This window comes from Zonotrichia leucophrys, chromosome Z, assembly GCF_028769735.1.
Source record: "Zonotrichia leucophrys gambelii isolate GWCS_2022_RI chromosome Z, RI_Zleu_2.0, whole genome shotgun sequence".
Classification (NCBI taxonomy): domain Eukaryota; kingdom Metazoa; phylum Chordata; class Aves; order Passeriformes; family Passerellidae; genus Zonotrichia; species Zonotrichia leucophrys.
This window is the reverse complement of record NC_088200.1, coordinates 21671528-21694724: the sequence shown is the minus strand read 5'-3', so window position 1 is coordinate 21694724 and position 23197 is coordinate 21671528. Positions and strand designations below refer to the sequence as shown.

The window sequence follows — 23197 nt, the reverse complement described above, 5'->3', positions numbered from 1 at the left end:
CCTGAAGCATCAAGAACTGCAAATGGTCCCAGGTGGAGGAGATCCCTACACAGGAGCTGCTAACTAGAAAATCCCGTTTGCCTCTCCAGGCAAAGAAAAGTAATAAGGGTCCTGATTTGAAGGTAGAACCTGTTTGGTAAGGAAGGATAGTGTTGTTAAGTTTGAGCGAGAATTAGTGAGAAGGTTAACAATGCAGATATCCTTGTTGGAGTCTTACAGACCAGCCACCCAGGATGAAGAGGCAGGTGAACTATTCACTAAGCAGCTGACTGGTAATTCACAATTGCCAGCCCTTTGCTTGTGGAAGACTTTAGCTTGCCAGATATTTGTTGGAAACTCAACACAGCAGAAAGAAGGCAGTCTGGGAGATTCCTGGATTATGTGGAAGAGAACTTCCTGTCACAGCTGGTAAGGAAACCTACCAGGTGTGGTCCCTGCTTGACCTGCTGTTTATGAACTGAAAGTGGTGGGAGAATGCCCATCCTGAGCACAGCAACCATAAAATTATAGAGTTTTTGATTCTTCATGAAGTAAGGAGTGGGGTTAGCCCAGCCCCTACCTGTTCAGGACACAGAGCGTCCCATAGGAAAGTCCCTGATGGTAAAGGGATCAGGAAGGGCGGAATCTTAAAAGCACAGGAGCATGCTCTATTGTTGAAAGGCCATCAGGGAAGAAGACTGGTCTGACTTTTGCTGGAACATGGGATAAAAGAGAGAAGGGGCAGGAAACCCAGGAAAAGTACATGGGTATAGTTAGGATGTGTAGAGAGAAAATCGGAGGCAAAAGCTCAGCTAGAAATCAACTTGGCCACTGCTGTGAAAAATAATAAAAGTAGTTTTATAATAAATTAACAACAAAGGGAGGTCCAAAGAAAATCTTCATCCTCTATTGAACATAGAGGGGTATTTTGTCACCAGGGGTGATGGAAAGACTGAGGTACTTGATGCGTTCTTTGCATCACTGTTTAACATAAAGACCTGTTATCCTCAGGACAACCAGTCCCCTGCACTGATATACAGAGACAGGGAGCAGAACAGACCCCCTGCAGTGCAGGAGGAAGTAGTGACCTGCTGTGGTACTGGGACATTCACAAGTCTGTAGGGATGGATGGGATTCACCAAAGGGTACTGAGAGATCTGCCAGGAGAGCTTGCCAAGCCACTCTTCATCATTTATCATGAGTTCTGGTTAACCAGGGAGGTCCCAGACAACTGGAGGTTGGCCAGTGTAGTGCCCACCTACAAGAAGGATTCAGGGAACTAGAGGGCTGTCAAACTGACCTTGGTGTTTGGGAGGGTTATGGAACAGATATCTTGAGTGCCTTCATGCACCACAAATAGGACAACCAGGGGATCAGGCCTGGCCAGCATGGGTTTAGGAAGGGCAGATCGGGCTTGATCAGCTGATTTCCTTTTATGCTGAGGTTACCAACCTAGTGGATGATGAAAAACTGTGGATGTTGTCTACCTTGGACTTCAGTCACCCCCAGCATTCTGCTGAGAAAGCTGTGTCCTGAGTGACCAAAAAAAGTGTGCATTCCGTATTTCCTCTATGTTAATCCACGTAGTCTGTTTTAACTGTCACTTTAAGATGCAGCAACCCAGGAAACTGAACTTGTGTGTTTTACACTGGGTTCCCAGAAGGGGGATCCCTTTAGAAACCAGAAACAAATGTGTGTGGAGCACTTCTTCTGTTGTCTTCTGGTTATCTAGGGGTTGGCATGGGGCAGATCTCTGAGTTGACCCCAAGAAGCTGCATTTTGCAATGCAAAACTTCTCCACAGTGAACTTTGCAACAGCTTTTTGCTGCTGCTGCTTTGTGCTGTGCTGTTTGGCAAGGTAGTTTTCTTTTGTTCTCCTGAGGCTTTGGAATCTGACAATACTGTTCTCTCCAGTTGCTGCACCAGGCCAGGGGAGATCAAACCCACTGCATGAGTTCCAGCCGCTGCCCGCAGCTGCTGTGCTGTGCTGGGAAGCTTGACCATCTATCTCTCCATGAGTTCCAGCCCCTGAGGGTGGTCAGCATTGCAGCAGCTGGGAAGTTTCTTCCAGCATCCCAGCAGTGTTGATTTGTTTTGGACCAAAAATAGTATTTTGGTTGTTGCTGTTTTTCTTTTTAGTAAGCTTTTATTTTTTCACTTAGACCTTCCTACATTCATTTTTCCTTATTGATGAAAGAGGAGTGGTTAAAACTAAAGGGGAAATAAGAGTGACTAAAGGGGAATAAGAGTGACTCACTTTTGAGTCACTTTTTTGTATAACTGTATTAAACTAAGGCAAGCTGGCAGCATGTGGCTTGGGCAAGTGCCCTGGGTGAAGAACTGGCTGGAAGGCTGGGCCCAGAGCATGAGGGTGAATGGTGCTGCAGTTGGTGGTCAGTCACTCCTGGGAGTCCCCAAGGCTCAGTATGGGTTCCGGCCCTGCTTAATGTCTTTATTGCTGGCGTGGATGGGGGGATTGAGTGCACCCTCAGTAAGCTGCAGACAGCACTCAGCTGGGCAGGAGTGTTGATCTGCTGGAGCATGAGCAGCCTCTGCAGAGCGATCCGGACAGGCCGGGCCGAGGGGCCCAGGCCGGCACTGTGAGGTTCAACAAGGCCAGGGCTGGTTCCTGCACTTGGATCACATCAACCCCATGCAGTGCTACAGGCTGGGGACAGAGTGGCTGCAGAGTGGCCCAGGAGGAAAGGACCTGGGGATGCTGACTGACTGTGCCCAGGTGGCCAAGAAGGCCAATGGCATCCTGGTCTTTATCAGAAATGGTGTGGCCAGCGGGACCAGGGCGCTGATTGTCCCCCTGTGCAGTGGTGATTCCCCAACTCACGTCCTGTGTTCAGTTCTGGGCCCTCCACTTCAAGAAGGACATGGAGGTGTGGGAATGTGTGTCCAAGAAGGGCAACAGAGCTGGTGAAGGGTGTAGAGAGCAGGGCCATATGAGGGGCAGCTGAGGGAGCTGGGGTTGTTTAGCCTGGAGAAAAGGAGGCTCAGGGAGACCTTGTCACTCTCTAAACTGCCTGAAAGGAGGCTGTAGTGATATGGGGTTGGTCTCTTCTTGCAATCACTTAGTGACAGGATGAGAACAAAGGGCCTCAAGCTGTGTCAGGGAAGGTTAATTTTGGACATCAGAAAGGATTTCTTTATTAAAAGTGTTGTTAAATACTGGAATGAGAGCAAATAGTCTCAAGCTGTGCCAGGGGAGGTTCAGTTGGACATTAGGAAGAATTTCTTTACTGAAAGGATGGTCAGGCACTGGAACAGGCTGCCTAGTGAAGGGATAGAGTCACTGTCCCTGGATGTATTCAAAGTGCTATGGTTTAGCTGACACAGTGGCTTTGGTCGAAGGTTAGACTCTGTCATCTTTGAGGGAGCAAGGAAAGGACATCCATCAGAGCTAATCAGAGGTCTGGTGAGAGTGAGCAGAGGGGTAGAGGAGTCTATACCTTCTGGAATGTATACTTGCCTGGAGAACAGGTAGTTGAATTCCTGAGTCTTGCAAAAAGCTTTCTTGAGCATCAGCAAAACATTTATCCCCCTCTCCAGATGCTGTTGTGAAGACATTGGCAAAGCAGTGCCATTTTGAGAGTTACCTCGAATGGTAGACATGAGCTGCAGCTCTGAAGAGTCCAGGTCTGCTCACAAATCATCAATCTGCTTCAGTGTGACAGGTCAGTTCCACAGGACTTTATAGATTTATTAAAAACCCAGGTGAAGTTACTCCTGCCTTCCTCTCCTTGGTGTCACCCAAAGCTCAGGTGGAAGGGAGGTACTGGGGAGTTGGGGAAGAAGTGACATTGAAAAGACAGTCTGCTAATACCCCAAGTCTGCTCTATTTTTAATAAAAAATACATGGTTAGTAATTATGCTGTACATAACTCATCCACTGTGACTATGAGAATCATAAGATCAAGCCTCCATCTTGAATTTTAAACGTCATTTTTATTTGGACTTGCTAGAAACACAACTGTGAGTAGAGAAGTTTTTCACATGTGCATAAATCTGTGTTAGTGATTCAGGGTTTGAGCAAGAAACTGTACTCCTTTGCCCTAAGGACAGTTTCTTGTTGCATTTCAAAGACTTTTTGTGATTAATGAATGCGTTCAATCTTGTATAAAATTGAAAAAAATCTCTTTTAAATTGTAGACAACTTAATAATGAGACTTCTCTAATAGAACAGACTAGTCTCTAATAGAATATTTGTCTGTTTTGGTTTGGTTGAAAGATATTGAGATTTGAACAGAGTGTTAAAGTACAGAAGCCATATGGATATAATTCCAAGTCTTGGGCCCTGCTCATTTAAATTTATGAAATACCTGTTTTCAGAGTTTGGTCCTTTAAAGGAGAACTCTCTGCTTCCTACCATATGTAGCAAGTTTAAACAACACATACAAAATCTGTATGTGTGTTTAAACTTGCTTTTTTTTAAACACGCTAATTGTGATCTCATTGCTATATTATTTTATATTACCCCCCCCAAAAAAAAACAAACAAAAACCCAAAAACCAAAAAAGCCCACCAAACAAAACCCAAACAAACAAAGTAAAATACTCTGCATTTCCCTATTCACATTTTAAGGATGTGCATTGAAGTAAGCATCTATAAAATGTACTGCTCTTCTTCCGTGGTTGGTAAATGTTATTGATGATGGTCCTGGCTCAAAAAATGCTTTTTAGAGCTGTGAAACTTATCTACATTCAAGTATGGCTAAACGTGTTGGAGTGGCAATCATCTAAATAAAAGAAATTTAATTCTGCTAAAACAAAAAACTGCTGATGTAGATTCTATGAAACATCATATATTTGGAGTCTACAACACTGCTTCCTGCAAATGTGGAGAGAGGAATACAGCTTGGGTTCTAGCATTTACTGACTGGAAAGATAAACTATAAAAACAATATGGTAGTTGTCAGGACACAGATCTCTGTGCTAAATATGATTAATGTAGTTTGTAAAAATATGGATATAATTAAATTTATTACAGAAAAACAATTGGTGTTTTCAATAACATGAAAATATACTTCTCCCACAGAAACATCACTCAATGAAAGCAGCAGAAGACAGTTTCTAGGATCATAAGAAAGAAAATTTTTTTTCGTTGTTGAATTTATTTGTTCTGAAAAATTACATTGCATGTTACAGATTAAAAATCTTATTTCTCAATATATCTTGCAAGAGTGAACCTTAAAATCAGATTTAAAAATCCAAAAAACTGTATTGCAGGCTGTTCAATTACAGGGTATGTCTTTCGGTGTTTTGGATAGGTGATGCCCTATCCAACTTACTGCTGCCCACAGAACTTGCTGTTGCTTAAAAGTATGTGATTCAAAAATGTGAACTTCTGAATACTGTTCACCTTCACCCTTCTCTTTCAGCCTTCACCTCTCTTGTCTCTTTCCAGCACCTTATATGAATGGTTACTTAACTTTAACCAAAATGTAAGGCAGCTTTCTGTAGTTTTTAACATAATAATTCAGTTCTGTTTGGTAAGTCTATATTTTATCAGTCTTTCTGATATTCCCTTTTTTTCTTTTCCCATGAAGCACCTCTGTTTTTTTCCAAGATGTCAGTTTTGTGCTTGCCCTCGTTAAACAGGTAACTTATGTACACATTGAGAGAAATCTTTTAGGTGACTGAAAGTGCATCAGGTATGTAAGGTATGAAAAGTGTATTTGTTAACCAGATATTTGACTCCATTTCTTGTACAACTCCCAGCAGATCAGGAGTTGTTCTTCCACAAAAGGCTGTAGTAGTCTGATGTGATTTCTCAAATGCACCTGAGTGGAGCTTTGCAGAACAGAGAAGTTTAACAAGGGCATGAAGAAGTAAACTCAACCAAAGAAGACTGAGTGATGATACACTAGTAAATATGCTACTTATGTTATAAATTACACTTGTTTAATAATTCCTAACTGATTCTACCACATTGTGAAGTGACTGTTAGTAGATGTCCTCCCACTCCTTTGTGCTGTGTTTTACAATAAAAAGAGACAAAAATGTACAGGATGTACATATTCATGAACTGCATTCTAACTTCTACCTTCTCTTTATCTCACTGAAATATTTGTAGTTTGCACTGTTTGTACTGATAGCAAAAGTCATTGTGTTCTCTGTAGTGCAATTTGTTAACTTTTACACAAAAGTATGTGAATATACTTTAGCTTTCTTGGGACCTGCTCTAGTCTACTGTAAGAAATTGTCAGCTAAAAATGACCTTGGAGAGTTTTGTTTTGCATTTTGTTTAAAGAAAGCATTGCAGAATATAATTGCACCTATCGTACTAGAGAACAAAAAATACTTGCTTGTCTCAGTGACTTCAGCCTGGGGAGAGACTTACAAGTAGAGGATTTGGGTTGTTCAGATACCTGGAGCTGCTTCACTCTGTGATCTAAACTGTTATTTGCTGCTAAGTTCTCATTTCTGCAACGTACAATTGTACTCTGCACAGAAAAATTAAAAGACTTGGTAAATACTGAAGAAAAACACATAGCCTACATGCTAACATGTAGACATCTCTGGCATCAAAGTTATTTCAAACAAATCATTTAGGGTCATCAAAGCTACAGGATGTTCATAGGGAAAAAAACTGTAAATAGACTAGAAGGAGTTGGTAACCTCAGCGCTAGATTAACATTAGAGCTGAATAGGAACAGGCACGCATAGCTGTATATGACAGAGCAGACACATATATCTGCAAACACTGAGAAATGAGGTTTTGGAGGCAAAGTCTTGAGATCAATGAAGGAGCATTTTTTTTAAAGTATGATATAGACTGGGAGATCAAGTTACAATGAATGGCAAGCTAGCTGAAATTAATTACTGAAATGAATTTATTAAAATTTATTTACAAATAAGTACATTAAAAGGTAGAAAAACATTTTCCTACATTGTGTGAACAAATTGCAGGTTATGTATTTTAAAGCTGGTCAGAAATAGTGGAACAAATCCTAGGCTTTTTATTTATTTGTTTTTATACAGTTATACTCAACCAATACTCCAGACATCACAAAAGAACATGATGAAGCAGGTCATAAATCATGAGTATGAAAATCAGCCTGAAGAACTCATTGAGGTTGACTGATGGTCTTGAAAAGTTGAAATAATTTAATAATTAGACCTAATTGGACAGAATTTCTTCAATATAACAAGGACATTACTGTTCCAGTCTGTGAAATGAGACTTCAGCTTATGGAAGTGTCTCTCCATAGGGAAGCCAGGCATACTGGTAGTTACCAAACCAAAACACAGTATTTTTGCATTTTATCGCTGGAAATCACAGTCTAGTTTAACACCTTCAGCCACAAGGTTTTAGTCTTCATTCATACGGTTTAAATTTTATTGCTGTTGCTTTCATTCTGACAGTTGGTAAAGTGTCAGTTTTCCTACAACCAAAGGACTTAACTTTATCAAAGGTTGTGCTTCCTAAAATCCTTTGATACTAATGGTCCTTTTATTTTTGTGGTGGTTATTTATGAATGAATAGTGAGGAGGGCTTATTTAGGTTTTCTGACATACCAATTAATAAGGGCACAATTAAGGCATTTGTGAAGTTTATGTCGTTCATGTTCACAATTTTTAAAGTAAATTACTTACTTTTCATTAAAAACTATTTCTAACAACTTCTATACAGGTGTTTTGGGAGTATGTATGTTGTCTGAACTCTGGTAGATGTACAGTGAAGTGTAATTAAGCTGAAGAAGGTCCTAAATATTTTTTCTCTATACACAGTTTGATAACTTTTGATGGACAATTTAATTTTAAAATCTTCAGCCTTTTGGGAGAGCAGGAGGCCGGTTCAAAGAACATCAGCTTCTCATAAGGCAGTAAGAAAGGAAGAGGGCAGTGATAACATTTTGTTCCTGGATTGTCTGAAGAAATTACATTTTTCAAATTGAATTGCAAGACGTAGATGACAGAAAATTGATGCCCGGGTGAAGTGATAAAATGCCTACATAATGAAGGAATTTAGATGTGAATATGTAGATCCCTGCTTGCATGTGATCCTTTTCAGCACAACAAAATTTAAAACTGTACAGAGCTCTTAAGATCATCAGTCTATTGTGCATAAATATCTGTAGTTATCTAGCATGATCCATGTTGTGATTTTACGCTTCTCACAAAGTCAGCACCTTAGATTTTTCTTCTGAAGTGATTCTCTCTCTCACTGAAGATACTCAGGATCTGTTTGGACACAGTTTTGTGCCACATGCTCTGGGATGACCCTACATGAATAGGGAGGTGGGACCAGATGACCCACTGTCGTCACTTCCAGGCTTAACCATTCTGTGATTCTGTGAAAATCAATCTGGGAACATCAAAAGCAGTTTTTTACTTGGAAAATAATATGTAGAGCAGTTTTTAGGTAATGTCACTTAGACAAAATGTGGGCCGTTCAGTGAACAGTTGGGTATTGTTCAGAAAATGTGGTATTAAGATGGGATGGAGGTTCAGTGACCCTAATAGCCCCATTCTTAGATGTGCTTTTGATCTTATGTACCCTAGTTGGTCATTAATGCCAGGTGTCAGTGCTCATAGAAATTTCTCATAGTTTGTCAGCATTTTTACAGTCTGACAGAAAAAATCCATCTTGAAACGGCCTGTGAATGGCAGGAGGCTGTTTGTATGGGAATTCCCTTAGTGAACTATATCTTGCCCTTTAATTTTATCCTGGATACTAACTACCCAGATGTAATAATGCAGCTCAGAAACTCTTAAATGAAGGGGGGGGAAAATGACACAAGAGATTCCACATTTTAAAAATATTTTTGAGTAGTATAATTTTTATTTCCACCTAACTTTTGTTAGTAGATAGACTAGCAACTCGTTACCGCAGTACAAATTTTATGTCTGTAATCCATGTGCTGTTTAAAGTGGCACTTCATTCGTGGCTCTGAGTTTTGCATTCTTGAAGTTGTTGATATTCTCAAAGTAAAGATTGTGGTACTTCTGGAAAATTATTTTGAAACATCTGTTAGAAGTTGTAAGGAAAATAATTATTTGTAAGCAAATAATTAAATAAAAATTTTGGAATTTTATATAAAACATTTTGTTGGTGCTGACAATCTTGTAGAGATGCAACATACATTATGGTGTGATTGGATAGCAGTATCAGCACAAAGCAAAGGTTGTTCTGGCTGTAAATGGTTTCACAAACAAACTGGGTGGTTTGATGAAGATCAAGTGAGTCACATCTAGTTTTCAGAATTGTTGCTTTAGTAACAAGTGGATACACTACAGATGGATAAAAGAGTGAGATTAAATAGAGCCTGGGGTTTGTTGTACAGATTCTCAGCATGGAAAACCTGTGAGGAAAAATGTCCTACCTAGTAAGTCCTTATGTTGCTTTTTTAAATTTCAGATATTGAAGCTAAAGATTAAAATTATTGCAGTGTGTTAACAGTTTCAGAATGTATCACATTTTAATGTCTTTCACAATTCATCATTAATATTCTTTGAGCTTAACATTAGCCTTTTCTTATTTACTTCTTGTCATCTAATGCCGTCATTTACTGAAATTTTATTTTGGTATGTTCTTCTAGATGCAGGACCAAGTGCTCTAGCAAGCTAATATATAGCTTTCAATACATCAAAATACATCAAAAGCCCCATTTGGACTGGCATTAATTAATACTTCATCCGTTCTGTTAAGTTCTTGTTTTATTTGTCATGAGTGTATCTCTTTTTTGTCTTTCTACATGAAACAAATAGAAAGAAGGCTAATAAAAATCTAAATTGAACTCAGGGAACTAAATCTAAAGTGAGCTCAGTTCTTCTAATTCCAGCAAAGAGAGAAAGAATTCAAACAAATCCATGTTAGTTTCTGAGATAAAGGAAAATATCTTAGAGAATAAAATTACTAATTATTATACATTTCTCGGACTCCCAAGACCTCAGGCACTTTAAAAAGAGAACCAGCACTAATCCAAGGTTGAACTGAAAATTTGTCAAAATAAAGCAAGTGGGAATTTTATAGGGTTTTTTCTGTATTTTTTACATGTTGCATGCTTTTATTATTTTCAAGTAAATTTTTTGTGTGTACAGAAAAACAGAGTAACAGATAATGCCTTTCAGACTCAAATCTTTCATACTGCACCTCCTCCTAGCACTCAGGTAATTGGAACTAAAATTGCAAGACTGATGAAAAAACTGCTGGAGTATACTTTAGAGTAGGTTTAAAAGGCATATTTCTTCCAGACTTATCTGAATGAAGGCAGTGCATTTGGAGTGGTGTTTACATTAATGGTAGTGTATTTGAGATCTCTTGCAGCTAAAAGAAATGCTTCCTAATTTTTTTTATAAAAGTATTGTACAAGATCAGCAGAGTTGTGATTGCTAGAACTAACTGACTACTTTCATAATGGAAGAAGCTAGTATCTATCTAAAGTACAATACAAAGTAGTTGCCAGTGTTTCATAGTATAAAACACCATGCAGGAACCTTAAAACCTGCAGTCCTTGGTACAGTCTGTATCAAGCAGATACAGGTTTTGTCTCATTCTTTCTAGTCCTGTGAGAATACATCAAGGGACAAAGCCTAAGGTGATAAAATTGTCATTTTAAGCTTAAATGGTAAATGGAAGATCCTGTGATTGGAGTGCAGTATTTCGAGCTGTAGACATTGTCTATTTGTGATTGTGCCAAAATGCTGTGCAGCCAATTTTTATGTTTCCAGGGTAGTCAAGAGATTGGTTACAAATATAAGGCAAGGATATAGATAATATGTAAAGAAGGCTGTAGAGATGTTCTGTGAAAATGATCAAGGAAAGCCACAATTTGAGAAGGACACTGCAGCATGAGTGTTGTGCCCTGTGTGAGACAATGGCACTGGGGATGTCTGTGTTTTGCTTTACTCCCAACACATTACAGCTCATGGCTCTGGGTGCTACCAGCGCCAGTATCTGGTCCACTGAACTCAGGCATTTCTGTGGAATTAACATTTTCTAGTTTTGTCATAAAGCTTTCAAACAGCAGTTCTTGCAGCCCTCTTTCAATATGTCCTCTGGTCTCTTCTGTACCTGAGGATGAGGTCAGTGTCCCCTGTAGGGTTGATCCTTTTTTTTTTACATGTTCTTCCCTGCTAGCAGTCAAAACAGAAGCAAAAGGAAAAAAGGAGAAGAGTTGAGAAAAACAGGGGTTACTGCTGTGAAGTGGGTGCAAACAGGATTTTGTTAAAAATGAAAAGAGGTTGGGTGGAGGTAGATAAAAAGAAATCTGAAATAATTGTTCTGTAGAATATGGCCTTTCCACAGAAAGGCAGAAATCTTTCTTTTCACTTCTGTCAGAAGATAGTCAAATAGAGAATCTTGTCTCTTAATTAGAAAAAAAAAATACTCATCAAACACATCTCATCACTGGAAAGCTAATGATCCACAGCTGCTAGTCTGAAAGGGCAGGCTTTTTTTCTCAACAGTAGGAAGCGTTAATAATTTTGGATAAGATTTCTTTTTAAAATATACTGTAGTTTGCAAAAGAATAGGATATTCAATATCCTAACCTAAATTAATTTTTGAAGTGTTGTACACTAGGGATAGTGTCATGTGTCTCTCTGAATGATGACTTAATGCATGTGTCTCTCACTAAGAGTGTCAACTGAAAATGACCAGTTCATGCTTGTGACTCTGAAAACTTTGATCTCACGGGAGAGATGAAAAAAGCCCTTCTTATATTCTTCTGTATAGGAAATGGCAGTTGTATTAAACTGTAACCTTTGAGACTCACACTCATCTCTCAAAATAGTTAGCTTGTTTCAGTAGTGATGACCATCCTTTTTTTACACACACAGAGCCATTGTTTTCCTGGAAGTTATCATGTCAGATACCATCCACTAGATGCTTTACAGACATGGACAACTCTCAGAACTGTTCTTTTATACTTATTTGTTAGCTTTTCTGGTTTGCTTTGGGTATGGGACTTTTTGGCCTATACTTGCTTAATGGAATGTTGGTTTACTTCTCCACCTTTCATGAAGATTTGTACATATCGCTTCCTTCTTCTCTTTCACATCCGCTATCAGGCCTTTCATCCATAAGAACTGAGTCCTGGAGTTTTCTTGCTGTTCTGCACCAGATTTTGGAATTGCTCCTGTTTACTTAAAAGTTTTGCCTGATACTGGAAATCTGCTTGTTTTCTCTCATACACATTTCATGAGTGCATTTCTTGTCTGGGAAGAATAATGAGGCCATTTAGGTCAGAGGGCCATAACTGTGCTGGTCTCATGCAGCACACATATAATTTGTGTTGCAATGTTTGTGTAGTGCCTGGCTGACACCGTTGCCTAAAAGGAGGAACTGGTTAAAATTCAGACAGACTAGATGGAAATTAAGGTGGCAGGTCAGCAAAATCATCTTCAGGAGATGACAGGTGTAATATCAACATTTTGAATGGCATGTCCTTACAATTTGTAAAAAAGGTAATATCTTAATATGTTTTAATGCCTGTACTGTAAGGAATTAATGCCCTTGAAGGTCATTTGGCCTTTAGAAACTTCAAGGGAGAAGTGTTTGAATTGGAATTCATCAATATTCTGGAGTACACAGCACATGATGACCATGTTCCTCAGACTCTAGTCAGGTCCATGTCTCCTGAGACTGTGTGTAGATTGTTGGCTTTTTTCCTCTGGGGCCAGGGAGTGTTTAAATAGTACTTCATTTCTTAACCACTTTTTAACCAAAGTTCAGCTGGGGCCCTGATAAAGACTGTATGTGTTGCCTTTTCTCAACAGGTAATCTCTAATATTTACTTTTTTGGTACTTTGTGCTTTTTGCTGGCTTCCAGAGCACCCTTCAGTGTGCATTCATTGACTCGGTATTTCTGGGGTTAAAGCATGCAAGGGTATTTTGTTTTTCTTTTGAGACACAAAATTTGTTCCAAGTTGGTTACATCTGATTTGCCACTCTCTTATATACAGCAAGGTCACAGAGCAGTTCTTGAATGAGATGAGATGTTGATTGCTTCTATTGTGGTTTTAAGCCTAGCTGGAGATGAAACACCACACAGCCATTTGCTCAAATGTCTCCTCTCTTCCCCCAGATCCTGGTGGAATGAGGAGGAGAATTGAAGTTTCTGCATTGAGATAAGAACAGTTTAATAATTGAAAGTAAAGTGAAATGCCATAATAAAGGGAAATAAAAATGGTAATAAAATGGTAATAAAAAAATACCCAAACAAAACAATGCAATGCAGTTTCTCACCACCTACTGACCCTTGCCAGACCCCTCTTCCTGAAACCACATTATCCACCCTTCTGGGCAAGTCCCCCTGGTTTATATCCTGAACATGATGCTCTGTGATGTGGAAATAGCCCTTTGGTCTGTTCCAGTCGTCTGTGCCAGCTGTGCTCCCTCCCAGCTTATTTTGAATACTTTCCACTGGCAGAGCGTGAGGCAAATTGAAAAAAGGCCCTTGACTTTGGATAAACACAACTTAGCAAAAAACCCAAAACATCAGTGTGTTATCAGTACCATTCTAATTCTGAATCCAAAACAGCTGCTAGGCAGAATTAACTCTACCTTAGCTGAAACCAGCACAGCTTCTTAGGCATTACCATGTCTAACAGATTTTCTTTTAAACTAAACAACCGTAATTTTTTTTTCTTTCAAATGAAAAACTTCTAGAAATGTCAATATCCTTGTTTGTGTATCAAAAACACTGCTTTTCAGTTCTTTTAGTAATTATCATGTTTGTCTTGCAGTTTCATAGGCTTGCATATACATAGTAAAGAGGGGTAGAAAGTATGGGGGTAAGGTAAGTTACCTGATGTTGAGAAAGATTACCTAAGATTTAGAACTATTTTTTTTGCTTTCTATGTGGGTGCTTGTATTTGATAAGATCATTTTGTTGTAACTCCAAATAAAAATCTAGCAGAAGACTCCAAACAAAAAATCTAGCTGAAGACTATTAAAATCTGCATTTTATTCTTACTGATCTTTACATACATCTTGATGGCTAATTTGGGAAAATGAGCTCTGTTTTGGTTTACCTAGGAATTGGCATTGCTTTAGGTTTGTGAGTTCTGTAGCACAACAGCTTCAATCCTTTTAGAAGGTATTAAAAGTAATAATATTCAAAATCTTTACCATTTGGATGAAAAGGCTTATCAAGATTTCTGGATGTTTATCCAGCTCTAGTATGTAGCACAATTTGCTTTCACTTTTTTGTTGTTGTTGTTTTGTTGTTTGTTGAAGAAAACAAACCCCGGTTATGGCTACAGCTGGCTTAAATAAAAAGGGGGTTCATTGATAGGGAAAATTGGAGGTAAAAATGGTTTTAGTTTGGCCTGTAGTCCAATTATTTCTTGTTATTTCCTGTAAGCCATTAATTTTGTAGCAGCATTGGTAGGGAACAATGTCTAGACAGTGGTGTATGGAGCTGGTGGTGGGATGGGTTTCTCCGGCAGTGGGATGACCAAGCTGATCCCATGCTGAAGACCAGCCCCGGTTATTTAGGCACATATCTCTAGGAGATGTAACCCAGCCAGGCTTCTGGCAACCCCTGGTCACAGAGCACTTGAGCTGTTATGAGCTAACACTGCAATAAATCAGAGTTTTCAAAGTGATGGACTTAGGTGGCTTCTCAGCATTCTTCTTACACCTATTTTTGATGAATCCACAATCAGTTCTATTTTACTACACTTTCTATAAAATAATCATATGATTTTAGCTTTTACTGTGATTTCTTGCTAGTTTTCCATCCAAAAGACTTATGATTGCTACTTCTGTTTGTTTGTATGACATTAGTACAAAATGACCATGTTCTTTTTTTCTAAATAGCAGATTAGTATTTAATCAACTTTTGTGCCACCTTTACACTGCTAGAGGGTTGTTTCAAAGCTATAACCAGATCCAATAACATGTTGAGGTCTTCTTTAAATTTATCATATCCCCATGACCTACAAGAAATATGGAGAGGGACTTTTTACTAGGGTATGTAGTGATACAAGAGGTAATGGATTTAAACTGAAAGAGGAGAGGTTTCAATTAGATATTAGGAAGAAATTCCTTACTGTTGAGGATGGTGGCACTGGAACAAGTTGCCCAGAGAAGTTGTGAATGCCCCATCTCTGGAAGTGCTCAAGGCTAGGTTGGATGAGGCTCTGAGCAGTCTCATCTTTCATAGTGAAAGATGCCCCTGCTGTGTTGAGGGGGGTGGATCTAGGTGGCCTTTAAGGTCCTTTCCAACCCAAGCCTTTCTATGATTCATAAAAGCAACTAACCTTTCTTAAAATGCAATCTTACTTTTATGCTCTTTTGCATTATTCACAAAAGCATCATTTTATGACAGAACGATTAATATTCCTCTTGATTACAGTACATCAATTTTTCTTTTCCAAGAATTAAGTAGGAGGGATTGGGAAGGGTAGTAGTTGTATTGTGGACGTAAGTGTGAGTCAGCAAAGTGGTTGAACAACACTCCACAAGGAGAGGTGGATTTCTTTAGAATTGTTTCAATTTATTGGTCGTAACTCTGCACAAGATTTTAATGCTGATTTCAATCACTTTTTTTCCTGTTCTGTCTTCTAGCTTTTTCTTTTTGTGGTCTGGAACTTTGAGCTCTACATGATACCACTGGCCTTGCTGCTGCTGCTGGCATGGAACTACTTCTTGATCGTATCAGGAAAAGATAACAGGCAACATGATACAGTAAGTCTTCTCTACTTCAAGGGCATATATGTTCTTTGCTTTTTTTAACTAGGTAAAATTTTAAACTGGGTTAAACACGATATCTTTTTCAAAATGTCTCCCTTCACAATGTTCGATGGACAATTTTCCCACCTGCAATTTAATTTTATTCTGGCTGTCCAATATAAGTGAGTCTGATTTTGTTGAAGTGTCATTTAAAAATACAATAGAACATGCATTATCTAGAGAATCTGTTTTGTGTGGGAGCAGAGAGGCTTATTTCCTATTTGAGGAAAAGGCAAATTCTTTGAAATTATTTTATATGGCTAAGTCCTTATGTTGTATTTTTTATTAACACGTTGAATTTAAAAATTAAAATTATTCCAGTTTGATAACAGTTTCAGAATGTATCACATTTTACTGTATTTCACAATTCATCACAATTAATATTCATTGAGCTTAATATTAGCCTTTTCTTATTCTCATTTAATGCCATCATTTAATTAACATGTAGTTGGGATATAATGTAGGAAACATTTACTAATAAATGGCATTTATTAACAATATTAAAATGGTTTAAATTTTCAGAAGTACATATCAAAAGTTGAAGTTGAATTCAATGCTGTACAAATTTTCCAGCATCCAGGCATGCCGTACTGCTAAGCCTTATGAATTTGATATTTGTACTAGTTTTTGTATCCCAAAAGCAGCATGTTGTCTACTACTTTATGATCTGAATAGATAACTGAATGGGCAGGAGAAAAATCTAAAACAGATTAGATAACTGGTCTCTGAGGACAGTGGTTAATGGACGTCGGTAACAAGTGGACTACCACAGTACAAGGTCCTGTTTAACATCTCTTCCAGGGATGTACAGGAGATGATAGTGCACCCCCATCAAGTTTTTGGGTTACATCAGTTGTGTGGGACCATTTGACACTCTGGATCTGCCACTCCAAGGGATCGAAGTGGGTTGATTGAATGAACTGATAGGAGCCCCATGAAAGGAAGAAGGGGGAAGAATTCTTCAGAAGGAAGAATTCTGCTTTTGGGGAGAAATAACCTGTTGCAGTGATAAAGAGTGGGAATTGGTTGTCTGAAAGCAGCTGTCTGAACTGGGCCTAGGGGTCTTAGAAGGCAGCAAGGTGATCAGAAGCACAGGTAGTGGATTGAGGGAAGTGGTTATTTCCACTCTTCAGCACTTGCCAGAATGCATCTAGGATAGTGTCAAGTTTGGAGCATGCCAGTTCAAGAAAGTCATTGACAGACTTCAGCAAGTTCAGTGAAGGGCTACCAACATGATCAGGGGCTTAAGCCCTCATCAACCAGCCCTTGAAGAGAAGCTGAGGGAAGTAGACTTGAAAGATCCTGGCAAATAAAAGGCTTTTAGTGACTGGAACGCCCTATAAGGAGGTTAACAAGAAGATGGAGCTAGACTGCACAAGTGATCTGTGGTGGTAGAGGCAACAAACTTCATTTGAAACAAAAGAGGTTCAGACTACAAAACCTTTTTTGCTATGAGAATTGTTAAGCAGTAGAAGAGAATGCTTAGGAAACTGCAGTTACTATAGAAAGTTTCCAGGAACTGACTGAGTAAAGCTCTGAGGAACCTGATCTGACCTCACGGCTGACCCCACTTTGAGCAGGACTTTGGAAATCCCTTCCAGCCTGAATGATCCCCTAATGTATTGCAACTGCAGTTATTAGAACCCATACAGCCCTGATCCCAACACTGTTGCTACCTGTCTGCATCACTAAGACTGTTATGTTTCCAAGGATCATCTAAAAATAAGGGTGGGAATGATGAAGGTATTCCCTAATCCCAAATGTGATTACATTTTTGGAAAAAGCTTAAGATCAAGATTTAAAACATGCAATATTTAAAACACAGCCCATTGTCTCCTGATGGCCGAAATGCTTAAAGCTTCTCAACCTGAAGATTTCATGAGTATCTGAAATCCCTGGTGAAAGGAGAAATTTTATTTGTGAGCATACAAATACTTTTAATTTCTCTCTGAAGTACCACCTGCCTAGGAAGATTATTTGATCATGTAACTTTTCTGACAAACTAATGAAGCTAGTGATGGACTCTCAGTTAAGAATGGACTCTCCTAAAATTCTCCTCTTGCTTAGAGTGCTTCATACCAAGCTAATACAGCCTATATCAAGCAACCATGTTGATCCCAAATATTTGGTATCTGTGCCATTAAAGGCCTTGTTTTTATAATGATTTAAGTTTGGTTATCATCTTGTTGAGCATCTACCTTGAGAGAAGTCATTTGCAGATTTATTGTAAGCCTTTTTAATTAACTCATGAGTCTTCAGTATCATTAGAATAGGAGTAATTAAAAATACCTACATTTTCCTGTGCAGAGTGTAAATTTTATCTAAATTAATGAAGCAAAGTTTCCTAGTGGCTAGAGAATGTTTCAGCATTCACATGATCTGACTTCTTTCTCCAAGTCATCAGAGATTCCTTGTGTGTCTCTGTGAAATAATTTGCTATTTATCTTAGATATATCATCTAACTTCAGAAGTTGCTTTGAAATCCTAAGGCTAATGATAAGACACAAAGATAAATGTATTTGTTACCTGATTAACATTAGACAAGCATAGTTAAAAATTGTATAGGGTCTATACTTCTTTAATGTCTATGAAACATACTTAAATTTGGGACCATGCAAAGCAGCACAGAAGAGTTGATTTCCATTTTAATATCTCTTTGAGAAATCAATTTTCAATTGTCTCATCAGTCAAGTGCTAGGGACCACACTTCTGCTGGTCAATGATTGGTTACACTGAGTTTCTGTCTGGATATTGCACACAGACCAGCCTTAACTCATCCATGTTTGACCATCTCTCTAGATAAGATACCATTTGCTTTTTCCTTTTGGGCATCAGTTTTTTTTTGGAAGTAGTTTGAAACTTATTTCCTCATGGAGAAATTCACCTGCCAAGCAAGAATCTGGGTTCTTCTATTATAACATGAACCTGTGCTTCTTTTTGAATGCAGGTACAGTTATTTTGCCATTTATTACTACTCCTAACAAGTAATATATGCGAGTTCCATTCTTGAATTCAAGGTGCAGTATGGTTGGGGCAAGAGGAAGGCCCAAGCATATTTCCTAGTAGGAGATAAGTCAATTGGAATGCCCAACAGAGGTGAAGCAGTGTACTATATCTCCATAGATTCAGTTGGACTCCTTGTGGGATTGATGATCATTGTGGTTGTAGTCTAACACTGATGCAAATTTCCAAAAGAAGCATTGGATTCCCTATCTTTTGTACATTTTGATCAAGATTAGTTGTATTTCTGAAAGATGTGCTCTCATGAAATAGGAACTCTTGCATTAAACATTGGTGTAAGTGACTGTAGATAGATGTAAACTTAATGGATAATTCTGAACAGAAGTAAAACAAATTAATTTCTGTCATTGAGTCATGTGGCAGGTGTAAAAATCTGATGGTATTAGGTGGGGAAAAAATAGCTAAGATGGCATTCTTAAGGCCACCTTCTGAATTCTGCAGTAACATTTTTGCCTGAAGTACATCCTGCTGCTTTCTCCAAAGATACTTAGACTTCCTTATAATTGTACTCCTGAGTATCTGATCTCACAAAATAATTTATTTTTAGCATAGCTGTTGTTCTACTAAACCATGATCACCTAAATGCACAAGATTAGAACTGAGTGAATCTTACAAGGCTGGGATTTTTTCTTCTCCTGCCTTTTTTCCATCATCTTTTTTACATCGTCTGTGGGGTAGCTATCAACTGCTGTGTTTCTGTCACCACTCCCTGCTGCTCCTTGTCATCATCTGGATTTGTGTGGTGGGGAGAGGTGCTGCCCCTATACATAATAGAGCATGGTATGGTGACTGACTGCAAACTAACAAAAAGTATGGTCGGTTTAAAAGCTTATTTTCAGTATTTTAAAGAAGTTGTTTAATACTTTGATGGTTTCACATACACCAAAAAAAAGCCCCTCACCTTTGCAACCTGGAGCAAACAGCAGAGCTTCTGTCTGGTGTCTGCAATCTTCTATTTCTAAGCAAAAGTCAGAGTCATTTATAACTGCATGGAGTTAGTGGGGAAAAAGTTTTGTTGGTTTTGGTTTTGGTTTGTTGTTTTTTTTTTTTTTGCTACTTGTGCATTTCTACTTCAGGCTATGTTCTGACTGCCTGCTGGAGCTGCCTAACTTGAGGAATGGTCAGATAATCTCTCAAAGTGATTTAAAATGTTCCCACCATCCAGCTGTTCTTGTCCCTTTCCCTGGGATGAAACAGTGGATTATATGGTTGGAGCGTGTCATAGGGAGATTAAACACAGTTTGCATAGCTATGAATCTTATTTTTACCCTGTGTACATAAGCCTGGGTACCACAATTAGGACAAACTGTGACACTCTCTCAGCTGTTGATCCATAATGCTTAACCGCTGTAACAGGCACAATGGATCTCCTCTGGTGACACTGTTCTTGTCATGATCAAATAGGTTGCAGACAGGGAGCGCAGGTAATTTTCTCCTCCATCCTGCCTGTGGAGGACTGTGCACATCCGGGAGGACAACAACCAGTTGCACAGCTCTTATTGACAGCAGGGACTTGGTTTTTACAACTGGGGGATACTTTTTGAGGACTGAAGACTACTAGGAAGATATTCACTTCACCACGTGGGGCAAAATCTTCTTTCCCAGGAGCTGTCCAACCTGACGAGGAAAGCATTGAACTAAAAATAAATGGGGGAGGGGGGTGATGGTGACCCATAAAAGTGATTCATCAAGTGAGGAATCACAGAATAGTGTGATTTGGAGCAACATCTTCCACCAGACCAGGTTGCTCAAAGCCCTGTCAAACCTGGCCTTGGAACTCTGCCAGGGATAGGGCACTCATAGCTTCTTCGGGCAACCTGTTCCAGCTCCTCCCTACCCTCACAATGAAGAATTTCGTCCCAATATCTAATCTAAACCTGCCTTCTGTCAGTTTGAAGCTACTGCCCCTTGTCCTGTTGTGAAATTGGTGGTCTGAGTTGGCAAGAAAAGGGTGCAGGGTGAATGGCCAAGGAAGCCCTCAAAACCAGTCCAACAAGACAGATGTGCCCCTCAGGCCAAGTATAGGCACACAAATAAGGAAGTGGCTCTGGAAAAGTCTCTCATACCCTCTCTCAGAACCAGCATGTCAGAGGGAAGTATATTAGTGTGCACATTAGGTACAAAAGTGTGCACAATATAGGAACCAGCAGGAGTTCAGAGGTCCACGTGCAGCTACATTCATTCACAATCACAGAGACGTGGTGAAATTGCTGTCATGTCCATTACACAGTGTATGTATTCTGGCTTTTTATCAGCACAGGCTGGGAAGGTGAGGAGTGGTAGTTACTTTTCATTCCAGCAAAGGGAAGATCATGAGGGGATCAAGGCATCTAGCATATAAGGAGAAGCTGAGCAAGCTGAAACTGTTCTGCATGGAGGAAGGTTCTTGATGATGTGTATAAATGGCTGAAGGGAGTGGGAGAGAGACACAGCCTCTTCTCAGTGGTGCTCCATCACTGGACACTATCAATGCCCACAAACCAAAATATGTGAAAATTCATCTGAACACAAGAAAGCACTTTCATTGTAACTGTGGTGACAATCAGGGCCAGATTGCCATGACAGGTTGTGAAGTGTTCATCTGTGGAGATATTCAAGACCTTTCAGGACATGGTCTTGGGCAACATCCTCGGAGATGACCTTGTTTGAGTAGGGAAGTTAGGCTTGATAATATCTGCTTGATTAGGGAGGATAGGATGGCCCTGCCAACATCTGCCACTCTGATATTCTCTCAACTGAAGATACTAATATTTCTCTCCCTTTGGTCTATTATTTTTCAAAGTAATTTAACATTTAATAGAAGAATGATGCACATTCTCAAAGGTACCCATGAATGTTCTTCTCCCATATATATTCCCATGGAAAGTGATCACTTCACAACTTGCATGGATAGTTAATACTTAGAACCTTTAAGGAAATATTAAGTAGCCAATTTCCTCTTGAATTTATGAGATGCACATGTCATTGCATAGCAAATTATGCTAAACAGCTGGGAGTTAATGCACCATACACAATTTTTTTATGAATTTCCATAGTAGAGTGTATATGCATATATATAAAAAACTATCTTTTAAGAATTATATAAAGTGACAAGGCATCTTCTAATTTCATTGTAGGTTTTCTCCTCCATAGACTTTGATGATTTATATGTATATTTTTCTATTAGAAGTTAGAACTAGCCATGCTTTGGATTAAATTTTGAGAACAGAAGAAAAATAATTTTATTAAAGACAGCCTTTTATTTAAAGATTTTAAGTAGTTTTGTCTGGGTACTTTCCTGTAGTCCTCCAATGTGATGACTCAAATCTTCACGTGTGTTTTGGAAATTGCCAAGTTAGAAAAAAAACAAAAGTGAAAATGGGAAGAATTATGCTTATGAATATATCCATCTCAGTGAATTCTTTTTCTTCACTCAAGAAAAGGTGATCAGCACAATGAGCTTGAGTAGGTCATAGAAGCCCAGCTCACTTCCCCCTAGGAGATTTTTTCTGATTAGAGTCCTATCACTTTGTTCTAGGAGCCAGGCAACAGTGTCTGTCAAAGCACTGTCAGGTGGATTTGTTGCTGCTTCTGTTTGGGGCAAAGAGTCCCACTTTGCAGTGCATTCAATGCATAAATTAACTCTAACAGGAAAGTGCCTGACTTTAATCAGCTGTTTTCCTAGAAGTGGAAAACTGAGTTACCAGGTAAGTTAACAAAGCAGGAACTTGATTTTTTTTTCTGTTTCTTCACTTTATGATGTTAAAGACAGTGACCTTACGGTCCTTACATTCAAAGGCTTTCATGTGCTGATGAATACAGGACAAACACCAAGTGCTTCAGAGCCCTTGCCAGTGTGGTGCTTTGGGGTTTTGAGCTTCAAGTCCAGAAATTCTGTTCTGCCAGGGAATCTGCAGAGATTTCTAACTGCAGACTAAATTCTTGCTGAATTATTGGAAAATAATTCTTGTGAATTATTGGAAAAAATAAATGTCATTGCCCTGGTATTCTGGCTAGACAGTGTCCGGAGTATGTCATTTGCAAAAGACACAAAAGGATGTTGTCAGGTGAGCAAGTATATCTTGCCTGCCTTCTGACTGTACTTTCCTGAGAAGTTTTGCCTCTGGTACGATAGCAATGGCAGCAGCCACAAATATCCCCCAGCATGAGGGCTGCTGGGAGCACACAGTTAGCCACAGAACAGTATGTGTGTGAAGCTAGCCAGATTTATCACTCTAAGGAAGAAAAGCATGATTGTTTTTATAAAATTATTTTCAATGTTATGCAGAACTGATTTTACCTTGTATTTTCTAGCTCCTAACTAATCATAAACTTTGCCTTCATTCATTATCAATAAAATAAGTTAGAAGGGCTTTTGCAGATGAGTTGTATTCGGTATGTGTGGGCAGGATGGGTGCTGTCGAAGAAAATGTGACAAAATGTTACTGAATATTATGTAATCCACTAAGAATCATTGTTGTCTCCACACAGATGTTTAGGTTTTTTTCTATGTGATCCATACAGT

The 23197-nt window shown here is 38.9% G+C and overlaps 1 protein-coding gene across 2 annotated transcripts in view; it reads left to right on the top strand.

Annotated features, from left to right (window-relative positions):
• Positions 1–23197, top strand: part of MCTP1 (multiple C2 and transmembrane domain containing 1) — a 217926-nt gene that overhangs the window by 150122 nt on the left and 44607 nt on the right. For both annotated transcript variants that reach the window (XM_064735559.1, XM_064735558.1), the window contains one exon: positions 15508–15627. In XM_064735559.1, the coding sequence (XP_064591629.1) occupies positions 15508–15627 (120 nt within the window). The remainder of the gene's footprint in view (positions 1–15507; positions 15628–23197) is intronic.